General features: G+C 41.4%; 1 protein-coding gene across 1 annotated transcript in view; it reads right to left on the bottom strand.

The window, feature by feature from the left end:
* Window positions 1-1,138: 1,138 nt before the first annotated feature.
* The window catches only part of LOC104321747 (potassium channel subfamily K member 17), a 30,710-nt gene continuing 18,582 nt past the window's right edge, over window positions 1,139-13,266 (bottom strand). The window contains exons 2-4 of the mRNA XM_069800370.1: window positions 8,188-8,354; window positions 7,454-7,622; window positions 1,139-4,415 (exon numbers count right to left, since the gene is read on the bottom strand). Of these exons, the coding sequence (XP_069656471.1) occupies window positions 4,120-4,415; window positions 7,454-7,622; window positions 8,188-8,244 (522 nt within the window). The 5' untranslated portion in view covers window positions 8,245-8,354 and the 3' untranslated portion in view covers window positions 1,139-4,119. The remainder of the gene's footprint in view (window positions 4,416-7,453; window positions 7,623-8,187; window positions 8,355-13,266) is intronic.

Genomic DNA, 13,266 nt, shown 5'->3' with positions numbered 1-13,266 from the left:
GCAACCTGAATGTTAACGGAGATAGTTTGGAGAGAGTGGCAGGCTGTGGACTATGGACTATGAGGAGGAGAATGGCTTGACCTTGAAACACAGAATCACAGAATGGTTAAGGTTGGAAGGGACCTCTGGAGGTCATCTGCTCAAACTCCCCTGCTCAAGCAGGGTCACCTAGAGACAGTTGCCCAGAACTGTGTCCAGATGGCTTTTGAATACCTCCAAGGATGGAGACTCCATCACCTCTCTGGGCAACCTGTACCAGTGCTCAAGTCATCCGCATTGTGAAAAGTGTTTCCTGGTGTTTAGGAGGAACCTTCTGTGTTTCAGTTCGTGCCCATTGCCTCTTGTCCTGTCACAGGGCACCACTGAAAAAAGCCTGGCTCAATCCTCTTTACACCCGCCCTGTAGGAATTTATATACATTGTTTAGATCTCCCTGAGCCTTCTCTTTCGTAGGCTAAACAGTCCCAGCTCTAAACTGAGCTAGGATATCAGTTGTGCAATAAGATATCAGTTGCAAGTTAAGATCTCATCAGCCAACCACTGTGAGAAAAATGTCATCCTGGATTTTTTTGACTTGGAGACCATCATGGGGCTTTTTTTTTTCTAGTCTAGGGATCTTAAAATACTGTAGTCAACTAGACTATCAAAGACTGTGCAGTTCTGAGCAGTCTGTACTATGTTGCTGTAACATCTTATTACATATTTCTGGACATATCTCTCCCCAAGGGGTAAAAATCTCTTTTGGACTAGGTGAAAAAGCCAGCATGAGAAACACTGAGGCTGAAGCCAGGACTTGTCCTTGGAGTAGGGGAGCTAGAGAGAGGCCTATTTTCTTGCTTTAAGGGATTGATTTCCTGGGAAACTGTATAAAGGTCAGAAGCACATTATGGTCTATGTGATTGTGAAAAGGCCTCTGGACAGTGATGTTACATAAATATTTACAACTATCCTTACTAACTGAACCTGTTTCCAGCCCCTACTTCTCCCAAGGAAGAAAACAGGATAACAGGGAAGAATTAACTTGTGAAGAATAAGAGCAGTGAATTTCTAACCCAAAAGCACTAATGGAAACTGCACACTTATCTGAACAGGAAGAGACATTATTTAAAAAACAAAACAAAACAAAATGCACCACACAATCAAGGAGCATCTGTAATTTTCCAATGCAGATTACAGAAGACTGCAAGTCAGCTGTGACAAGAATGATAACAGCACCATGCTTTTGTTGTCTTTATTTTACCCTTGAGCAGATAACCTTTCATATTTTGGTAGAGTAGACACATTGGTGATGATGTTTTTATGATGTTGCAAAACTCCACTTTCTTCTCATCCCTCTGGAAACAAATTCATCCATGTCATTTAACCACAACACAGCTTTATAAAGAACAGAAAGACTAGAGACACAGCCATTTGTGAGGACTTAGATACAATAATATTTATTGTCCACATCAAAAGCTAGCTGTGGAACTGTCAATAAAAGAGTATTCATAAGTGACAACATGCTAATTTGGAGTCAGAGAACCCAGGCAGAGATGGTATTTGACTCACTTCATATTTTTTTAGGTGATCCAAGACCCAACCAGGCAACTTGCAGCTTTGGAGCTACATGTGGCTTGCAAGCAGTTCAGATGTGCCTCCCATAAAGTATGCTGTATCAGACAGTTAGTGGCAGGACTCTGCTGGTTGTGAGCTGCTGAGTAATACAAGAGCACAGCTGCGGAACGAGGTGAATAAGCAAGGATTGCTGGGACAGATATTGAGTCACCTTGAGACCCAGCCACATGCTTAGGTTTGTGGCTGAACCCTCACATACAGTGGAAGCACCGAGACCTATGAAGAATTACTAGTTTTTCTTTTTTTCAGGACTACTCCTAGAGCTCCTCTTCCTTTTAGCTTTCAGAAGTATATATTAGCTCTCCTAAGGCATGCAGCTATGTTTGCACTTCAGTGGGACCAGGGTGCCCAAACCTCTAAGGCACTTTTGAAAACCTCATCCACAACTACAAGTACATGGGAATATGAATTAGATGTGATTAATATAATAGACATTCAAATTGAAAAGAAGAAACTCTTCTCAAGTTAAACCTTCTCAAAGAGCAGAGGTGGTAGTAATTCCCAGAACCTGTGACATTTCAAGTTAAAGTTGAAATAGATTTAGCATAGTCATTCCCATGCTTTGACAGTAGAAACTCCTACTACCTTCTGTGCATCCAGATTTTACAATACAGTTATATTTATTAAGTTTTGCACCTGAAAGAAGGTGCAAAGGATATGCATAAAAATGCATCAATTTTATGCCGTGGAATTGTAATTCACTTAGGTTTAAAGAAATTCACTTTGGTCTTATTGTAGGCTAGCCCATTATAAACTTTAGTAAAACCTATATTGTGTATCCATCAGCAAAAATAACACAAAACATAGAAGAAACAGAAAAGTTTATACTAAAGGCTGCTAAAGAAGTTACCCAATGTTCAAAAATTGAAATGTATTTATTTTGCATCAGTTTCCCAACTATGACCTGAGATTTCTACTACCTCCCTTTCTTATCTCTGCTGCCCACTGAAACAGTATTTGAGAGATAATTTATTACTATGGAGTTGGCAAAAGGCCAGTGATGAAAAGGCTGACAAAAGGTTGACAGACCAAATTTCATCCAGCAGATTCCTTTCCTGCATTTTCTCCTGTAATGAGCTCTACCATATATCAACACTCAGACTGGCCTACTCTGGAAATACTCTTTTCCACAATGCATGTTCCAGAACTTCTGTTCCTGAAGACTGTAAACTTTTCACTTTCTGCATTTCTGTGAATCCAGCTATGGATATTTCTAATTCCAGAGTCCTGCACTCCAACAGACTGTGTTTTCAGTCTTTTCTCCACCATCCATGTGGAATCTTGGTCGAACACAGCAGCTGAAGGCTCACCCAAATGCTTTGTTCTGGTTTACTACTATGGTCAAGTTTTCAAAGTTAATGCTCTAGGATGCAAGCAGCACAACAGGAATAAGAAAATGAGAAGATTAGATATGGGTATTTAAATGGCAGCAGGAGTTAGACTCTGTTGGATCTTTATAAATGGCATAATTTATCAAAAGATTTCTGAGAATTTAATGGAATTAAAAAAAACCAGTTCTGTTTCAGGATTGACACAAAGGCCAAATAAGCAGGTCTGGCATTCCACAGATCAAAAGATAGTTGTACTTATATGACATGAGAAGTTCATCAGAATAGCATGTCTTGATCACAGTTGAAGATACTTCAGTCTGTTTCTAGATTAAAGTAGCCCTTATTAACATTGGCCACGGGATAATGTTGGAACCACTGGTGCTTAAAACTGCCTCTAGTCCTCCTTTTCTGGCTTTCAAGATGTGGCAAAATAAAAATCTATCCAAATGAACCATCACATTTAGCTGATGACATTTGGTCTATGTAATACTTCACGTGGGATAAGACTACATAAGTTCTGGAGTAAGGAATAGCTTATCTACCTAGTCTCTTTTTAATATCAGTGGACCTCTGATGTAGAAATTTCTTTTAAAAAATTTAATTATTTGTTTCTATTAGGCACCTTTACAACCCCTGCCTCATTGCCATCCATGTACTAATGATCAGAGAGCAAAAGCATGTTACCACCTTTGGCAAGCACAAGCATATAGGTAATGGAGCACCTTTGCAGTGACTGCCAGATAAGTTTAGTGCTTTTCATTAAGTCTTCTAGCAGCATGCAATTTGTTTCTAGCATTAAATGGCACTTGCTTTTGTAGTTGTGGTATTTGCAAAATGCCGTGCTTACAATCAGAGGCTACAAGAACTTTCAATGTAAAGAAAAGGACAACAGCTAGTGTTGTGCACAGATATCAAAGTTTACCTCATATATTGAGGTGGGAGGGTAGGTAATATCTCTGTAAATCTACTTTTGGCTAAGAGTCCTGTTGGTAATTCTTGGTGGTGCTGCAAATGAAACATTTTGTTGACATCACTTAATTCAGAACAGAAGTATTTCAAGTTCAATAAGCAAGCTTTCATCCATGTGAACATCAGGGCAGCTCCATTCCCACATTTCTAAGTGGTGCATCTCTGGTGCACTAAAACCTAAGAGACACCAAGGATATGTTTCTTCCCTAGAGTGCTTCTGTAGGAGCTGTGTAGGTGTGAGATTCATCTGGTCCTTTTGGTTTTGTGTCTTTGTCATTGCAGATCTCCACATTATGAAGTCCTGTCATACTATTTTTGTTGCCATCCATTAAGTCTTCTGCCATCTCTGTGCTCTTCTTGTTGCACTGACAGAAGTCACTGGAGCTTTCTAGAAAGTTGATGCAAAATTTGATAACCAGTGCTAGCCAGGCCATCCCAAAGAGGATCCACAGAGAGATTACGTTCTTGTACCAGCCTGGATAGGTGTGGTCTGGGTTCATCCCTACAAGAGAATCACCCAAAACATTTCTCGATTGGATCAAGAGTGCTTCAAAGGAGACATCACATGTAAAGCAAAGACAGTGGAAATATGACCTAATATTAGTGATTTCTATATAAAACAGGTATGCCATCTACTTAGCATGTGAACAGATGTTGTAAGCAGGTATGTTTTATGATGTGTAAGCAACAGCGTAGAACTCCCTAGGAATTCTGAAGATTACCCGTAAGAAAAATAAATCCCAAATTAAATCTATGTCAAAGTGAAATTATTCACATTTAAGCGTATAGTTTCATTTCTCTACTTGCCACTCAGCATCACAATATTGTATTAGTATGTAACAGGGGTCCCCTGCCGGCACAGAGCTAAGTGGGTTTTATGTAGTGGTGCATGTATCTTGTTAAGCCAGATATAAGTGAGTGAGTTCGTCTCTAAGAGTGGGAGGGAAGGGGCCTGAGCAGTCCTAAAACCCCTAAGAACAACCAAGCCTTAGAAGACAGCTTGAAACTATGCCACCTCTGTCCAGTTGCTCAGCTAGGTACTTTGTGATCCCTTTGGAGCAAAGCTGTATTTTTGGTTGTGCTTCCATACACAAACACACAGGTCTGTTTACTGCAAAGTGGCTTCTACGTGCTTAGTGCCAGTAGTAACATTAATAATAATAACAGGCAAAGCAAAGGAATTAGTTCAGCCCTATGAAGTTACCAGGCTGTATCTGTAAAGCAGGCTGGGGTACCCTTACAAACACAGGTAACATACAGAATACAAATCAGTGGCAGCAGATTTTTTGCATAGGCTTTTTCTCTACTGCTTCTCAGGTCTCATTATTTAGTTTTCTTACCTTAGGAAGGTTTGTCACTTTGTAACTGAATACCTACAGCACAGCAGATACTACAGAACACCTGATACTGTCAGGACAGAGTGTGAGGAATTAATATGTCTGAGGTGGTACCTCCATGAACTTGGAGGCCACTCTCCACACCATGTTCCAATGAAAGGTACACGTAGGGCTGGGTTGAAATGGGACTTCCATAAAGGCAGGTGTTTAGGTATTTATCATCTGTGACTGGTTGTATGTAGGAATACTGTCCTGTGATTACCTGCACAGACTAGCAGTTCCCAAATAGTGGTCCATGAACTGTTACTGTCTACAAGATTGTGATAAGTAGTAACTGGTCAGTGGAGCCATATTAAACAGCCAATCCTTTACATCTGTTTACTTGGTATTATTATATATTACATAATACACATTGTATGTGTTTTCAGTATAATGGGACCACAAGACATTTTGAGGTTGTCACTAAGCCACTGGTAAATATTTGTGAGCTACCAACCACTTCTGTGGTAACTACTCTTTGGGCTAGCTTTCTACATCAAGGTGAACTTCAACCAGGAAGCGTATTATATTCATCCTTCAAACAAGCACCTTTCACCGATGCTAAACTCAAAGGTTTAAAAATTGTTTGCTTCTAAACAATAAATGAAAACAAGAGGGAAGGGCTATTTGAGGCTTCCAAGGAGAATGTTTTATCCACAGAGACCATCCGATAAGTACAGTCTCAGGGATAAGATCAGAAGCAGTTTAGAATCTACATGGCACCCTGTGTACAATAGAACAGCTTACTGAGTTTGTAAAATATCAGATTTCAGGGCCAGTAAGAGAAGCTACATCAACATTACTAAATAAAACAGGCTAGGGACCTCTCTGTGACTTCAAATCCAAGTGCCATAGCCTGGCGTATATTTCCCCCAAAACAGAGCAGCTGTGTCCAAAGTGAACATCAAGCACCACTCCTGGCACGTGATATCCCCCAGAATTTACCTGGTCCAGAACAGCGCCAGGGATCACACTATTGGGGAAACAGCATAACAGTCACAAAATAGTGACAGTCACTTGAACCCATGCCCTGACCCTGATTATTTTTATGTTGAGACATAAACCACAAACACACTATTTTAAGGCCAAAATGGTTTGCTTCTATATACCACAGGTCACTGACATATTCCCATACTGAACCTAGTGTATCTATGGTGGTATGCCTGTTACAAAGGTACCACACAGCTGAAGGTATGCCTGGAAGTGGGAGGTACACTAGTGAAGAGCTTCAAAATTAGTTATCAGAAACTGAGAAAACTAAAGCTGCCACAGCACAGAGTTCAGCATCATCTATAAAATCAGCGTGGGAAAATGCTGAACTGGCTAGCTTTTGTTAAGCTCCATCTGGCTACCCTTACACACAAGCTAACTTGATTCCAGCTCATTTAAGCATGCCTACACAAGCTCTAGTCATAACTTTGATGCATTATAGACAAGTCCTAAGGTAACCCCCATTAAGTTGTCCAAGCATCAAGCAAGCACTACAAAGAAAAGAAAAGAAAGGATCTGTAATAAGATGGTTTAGTCTTTCTGTCTCCCAGGGATTCAAGGGTGCGTGTGTTTCTATAATCAATTTGTTTTTAATGAGAAAGTCTTTATCAAAAAGGTGTGTCCTGTGTTTCAGCAAATGCATCGGGCATGGGTCCAAACCCATTTCCTCTGGCAAAGGGTTTTGGCAACCAAAACTAGGCTGTGCCTGGTGCCTGACAGTCTACACCTAAATGACTTAAGCTGCCTTTTAGAAAGCAGTTCTCTGGGGGTTTGACAGAGGAAATGGTCACTGTCTGTTAACGATGATGCAGAGTAGCATCTGCTTAAAACTAGTCACTGCTGATGCACTGGAGCACACCAAGCACACCACCAGCGACTGCTGTGGTTAAAAGCATAGCACTCCCGTCTGGTGTTGTAGTCATTCAGGGGACAGATCACCTGAATGCTGGAAGATTACTCATTGTCTGGGAAACGATTTCTTTGCTCTTCCACAGGTAGCATTACTGTCTCAGAAATCATGTCTTCTCCAACCTGTCAAATGCTTACCACAACATATTTATCACCAGGTCTGTGGATTGCTAGTGGTTTAAAACAGCCAAGTTGGGAGCTTCATACGCCACACATTTGGCTTTGATGTTTAGTAGGTGAAAGCAATGAAATGTGAACTACTCACCAACCACATAATCTCCAAACCCTATAGCACTGAGGGTAATGAAGGAATAGTAGAAGCCTTCTTCATAAGACCAGCCTTCTTTGTCAGAGAACAACAAGGGAGGTAGCAGGAGGAACAATAACAAACCAGTTACCAGTGCACAGGTCTTAATCAGGAGGGAAGCTTTTTTCTAGTAAAACAGAAAAAAAGGAAGAGACTGTCACAAGAAGGGTGGCAGGGAAAGCCCAGCTCAGTTTCTGGTTGAAGATGATGCTGGACTCCATAAAAACCACACAAACATTCACGACATTCCACTAGAATAAACAGTGTGGCTCTCCCAGTCAACACAAACTGGGCATCACCTTCGCGAGTCCTAAATTCATACCAGTTTAAAGCCTATTCCACAATGTTCCCATGTAACTTACACATGCAATTCTAACTATGACTGATAATAAACAGACCAGATATTCTAGGACTGTGCATCACTCTGAGGCTCTGGCACTTCTGCTGCTGTAGGGGAAGCCATTCATCACAGAAGTTCCCTCAATTAATAAACAACCTTATCTGACACCTCATAGAGCTGTCATAAACTAAATTTATTTGCTTCCAGTTATTCCTGTGTATTATTGTCTTTTTGGCCAAATAGGTAGGCAGGCTGTCCTTGTTAGTCAGAGGATCCCAAATACCAGACAATGCCATTTCTGTCTTTTCTTTCCTGAACTTGAGGGTAAGGCATATCTGTCCACATTGCTTACCTGTCTGTGAAACACCTCTTCTAGGCGACGGGCACAATGCTGAACCCCCAACAGCATTAGCTGCCCAATTTCATTCAGGACTACAAGGTTCAAGGGGATTCCAAAGAGTGCAAACAAGATGCAGAAGATTCGACCAGCCGCAGTGCTGGGGCTCAGGTTCCCATAGCCTAAGCAGGGAAGGAATGAGGTGTTAAATCGAACATATTCTCTGCTTGCCCTCCTCCCCTGGAGGGGTGAACCTCCATCTTCTACAAAAGTTAGATGAGAACGTCACTGCTCCAAAAGGACCTTTTTCATAAATAACTGTAAGCTACATCCATTGTTTGTCATATCCTATTGTAGGCTGGAAAATAACATTTCTTTCCCTGCTGATTTTGTTTAGTTCCTTTTCCATTTACCAGTGAATTTCCTCTTCCCTACCCACTGTCCTGGCTGGGATCTGACGTAAATGCAAAACTTCCATTTAGTTCAGTCTTTGTAGGCATTGTTGGGATGGGGTTTGCTGGTAAATGATCCTGCATGGATATCAGATGGTCTCTGAATCACAACAGTAGTGTTTTAATTAACAACAAGTTTTTTCTACCTTTGTCCCACAGGACTAGTGAACTTAACACTTCCTCTTTGCTTATACTCCTCTCGCGCCACAAGAACCAAATACACTTTAAGCTTAAATTGTCAAAAAATTTGCCTAGAGTCAATAAACCCAGAGAAATTATATTTAACTTGAATAAAATGCTTCAATTTCAGACCTAAAGAAAAAAAATGTTTGAAATTTTACCTTTTTCTTCTAATCATATAAACTGGTCTAATAAAAGGTACTGCCCTGCAAGCACAGCCTTGCTTGTATCCTTACATCATCATGGCTTCAACATCACTGCTGCAATATTTGTCTTTATTCCCCACATTTTCTTTTAAAAATGTCCTGTAAATTTGCAGGCTTGCAATTCTGTAATTTCAAGTGGTTTATGCCACAGGAAAGTCAGATTTAACTTTGGTTTACTACACAGGATGTTTTTAAAACAGGGGAAGGACTAGCACATGACAAGCATTTCAACAGTGACTTAGCCAGTCAAAGACCTATAGTCTTGGCTACATTTCAAAATCACTTCCACTCATTAGAGATTTGTCCATATACAAGATGGACATAACCTGGCAAAGCTTATCTTTTCACCACAAATAATGATACCCCGTCCCAGCAACAGCCAACTGTTGACGCAGTGCAAGCACAGAGGTGCTCCCACCACTGACGCCTTGCTACCACGCTTGTAGGAGGCGTAGCCCCAGGGCAAGTGAGCAGCCCTCAGGAGGGGGAAGTCTAAAGGCTGGGCTCTGTACATAAGTGAGAGTGCAAATATCCATGGTTGACTAGATGGAGTACCCATTTCTTCACTAACCTCTGTCCCACACCAGCTGTAGTAAGCCACCGACCAACAACGTAGAAAGGTGTGTAACTCTGAGCTTGGGATATCTAGGCGTTCAGTGCCAACTTTTGTGCTGACAAAAATCTCTCACCGCGGACAACTCTGCAAACAGTTAATTGTGCACATGCACTGGCAAACTACCCCCAGAAAAAGGTCTGGCAGCAAACAATTTCACAGCATTTATATAGGCTGTCTTTTCATCTCACTCTTACCCCCACAAATTCAAAATTTTACTACCTGGAGGACTTTCCCTCAACAATTTTAGGCTTGAATGACTTGTGAGCCCCTGGGTTTAATTTATGTGGCAACATACAATATACCTCCAAAACAATGGCCCCAGCAGCCTGTCCCTGGGAGGGGGAAGAGCATCTCCCAGAAAAAATCGGATGCCGTTATGTAGCTAGAGGTTGTTTTGAGATACAGTCAAAGTGGCTAAACTAAGACTGTAGAGCAGCCTTAATTCCAGTGCTTAATTCCTACGCTTACTGTAAGGCTGGAGTCTGAACATGAGTCACATACATTTATGGTCAGTCATTCCCAAGGTTTTTTGTTTTTTTTTTTTTTTCCTTATTCCCCTTCTATATCAAGTTTAAAAAGACTATGTAATGCCTTAGGCAGTTCTTTTTCCCATAGCTTTCCAGGTTATCCAGTCCCTGAAGAAAAACATCAGATAAGAGAGAAAGAAATGTCCATGATCTCAGCCCACTCTGTGAAGCACAGCAGCCTTCAGGGTTTTGGGGACCCTACATAGTGCTGACTGGAGAGCATCTAAGGTTAAGCTGTACATTGCATGTAATTTAGAGCAGCAAATTCAATAATGTAAGAAGCTCCAATGTGTACAGTAAACCCAGCACACCAAACACTACATCTGCTTTGCATATAATTTATCTGGGTCCCTTTTCCCTTGGGCTCAGCAGCTCAAGACGATTTCCTGAAGACTTGGTGAGTAGTTGCTGTAAATACACCAAAAAGCCACGTCCCAGTAGCTTTTTACACAGGATACAAAGTTTAATCAAACAGCCCAGGAGACTTTAGATTATGCAAAGTGGCTGGCAATTTATGTCTGGCTGATGACACACCCTTGCCTTTGGACTAGACAAGGAGATGCCAACCTACTTGTATATAAACCTCAATTGTTATAAAACTCAAGCAGGAATGGGTAATTGGGACTTACCCTCTTCAGTAAATGGAATGAGGCTAAGTGGTGTCTTATACATTAGAAGATCTGAACCAAGTTCAAAGACCAAGACAAACTACACTAGCAGCTGTGTCACTTCCCTCATAAGGCTGCTACTGGGATGTCACCTGGTACGTGCCTGTGCCAAGAGACACTGAGGGATGCTCACCAAAAACTACATAAAGGTCAAAGCGTAAGCATTTTCAATGAAGCAGCTGGATTAAGTAACTGCCTGTATAGCTTCCCTCATTTTGAAATAAAGTGCAACGTAACTTAATCTTCCTTAGAAGCAGCAAAATGAGTGGTCTTATTTCCAAATGTTCATTTCCACATGCTTCACTTATGTGCTTCTGTTACACATATTAAGTAAATTCAGCTTTGTTTTCCTGCTTGCCCTTCACATTCCTGTAAATAAGGGATTCAGAGGCTCTGCAGACTTGCTAAGAGGAGTAGACTGGTGTGTGATTAACAGATGATCAATAAAAGATCTCTTCATTCACAAGACAGTATCCTACCTGCAGTGCCTCCAGTTCAGCTGCGGCAACTGCAACTTCCTGCTACCCACAATGGGAGGTTTGTTTGACTCCCATTCTCACTGCCCAGAGGTAAAAGAGTATTTTAAACAAAAAGTGCTTAGAACAAAAATATGTGTCTTTCATAGACTGAAAAACATCTGCAAATTCACCAAATAATTTCAGCTGGGTGGGGTGGGGTGGGGAAGGATTTAAAAAAAAAAAAAAAGCTGGAGGAAGAGTCACTTCTCTAACCTGTAAACTTTACCAGCAGTTGTTTGAGTATTCAAACACATTTTTGGGGAGATTTGGTTTAATTCTTTCTCCTACCTGAGTGGATACAAGCCATCACTTCCCACAGGAATGACCTAATCCCAAATTTACAGAACGTTCTTATTGACAGTATTTTGCTTTGAACACCCAGACACTCAGCAAAGCCTGGGAGCCAGGTGTCTTGCCTCACACACAAGTGTCTGATCTACAGAGCCACTGGGCAGTTCAGCAAGGAGTGCCAGTGCTAGAATTATTTTATTTTGCATTACACATTTAAATACTCAGAGAAAGATGCTCCACTTTGCAGTTGGGGTGGTCTCCAGTGAGCTACAATCCTGCTCTCCCAGGCACAGGAGGAAATTGCATACTGGTCTCCTACACCCTCAGGGAGTGCTTGAACCACCGAGCTGCTTCCACCACCAGCTCCTCCTCCAATACTTTTCAGAAGATCTAAACTTTTCTTTCCTTTGTGCTCCCTACAAGTAACCTGAATATTTTAATCTGGGCTAAATGAAAGTTTTTGTTCATGATGAATTCCAATGTTGCAATAAGAAAAATAAAAATACTCAAATTCAGTTTAGATGGAAAAGATGTCTTCTTATAATACAGCAGACAAACTAGGAGAAAAACCCCCAAAGTTATTGATTACTCACACAGCCTTAGGATGTGTTCATTTGGTTCCTGAAAATGGGCCCAGCTTATCTGAAATGTGTCCCTGATAAAGCCCTCAGTAACCTGGGCTGACCTCATAGCTGACTGCTTTAAGCAGAAGGTTGCACTAGAGACCTTCTGAGGTACCAGGAAACCTGATACCACCTACATTCAACTGAACATCAGCAAGTCGGGGGTTCCTATCCTCACTCATTCTTTCAAATGTCTCTGTGAGCACTAGCTACATATACCAAATGAACCTGCTTGGCTTCTCAAGCTTCTTGTGAGATTTCACACTACACTCACCAAGTCTGCTCTAAGTGCAGGATACACTTGTCAGCTGGATACAGCCATTGAGCTCAGAACACTCTCATTGGGACCCTGGCAGGTTGAACCAGAGTGTGTGTTGGAGGTGTCCATCACTATTCATTTTAGCTGGTGCTGTGATGAAGTACAGACCAATAACTAAGGGTGGTAGACTGAAAAACACATTTGAACAGAGTTATTTAACTATTTTAAGCCCTATGAAGTTCCAGGCAACAGCAAAATTTAGTTGCACGCTCCTTCAGTGAGTGAAAGGCCAGAAAAATGCTTGGGATGAGTATTGCAGTCATCTTCTTTTTGTTATATTTGTACTGTGTATACACTGGAAGCTGTATAGCAGGCTTAGTCTCGAAAGAATGAGATGGAGGAAAGCAGACCAAATTTGTCAGTGCTCAGGAGACAGCTCAGAGGATGTTACTGTGAGTGCTGTCCCCACATCCACCAGTGACCTCCCATGGACCATTGTGCCACATCCCACTTGGCCAAGCCTGTAGAGCAGCTCTGCCAGCTGCCACAGAGCAGGGAAAAGATCAACGTATCAAAGGTGTGGGACTCTTCAGCAGAAAACTCCCCTACACAAACCTGAGGTTCATAGAGGATTCAAATGTGAAAGTGGCCCTAGGCTGTTATTCCATGTTTTAACTGCTTCGAGACATCAAGTTGCTTTAACTGGATTTCCCAGTGGAACATCAGCCAGCAATGGGCAGAAGCCTGGCCATTT

Source organism: Haliaeetus albicilla, chromosome 13 (assembly GCF_947461875.1).
Source record: "Haliaeetus albicilla chromosome 13, bHalAlb1.1, whole genome shotgun sequence".
In the NCBI taxonomy this organism is placed as follows: Eukaryota; Metazoa; Chordata; class Aves; order Accipitriformes; family Accipitridae; genus Haliaeetus; species Haliaeetus albicilla.
Note: the sequence above shows the minus strand (reverse complement) of the source record. Positions and strands in the feature narration are given on the sequence as shown.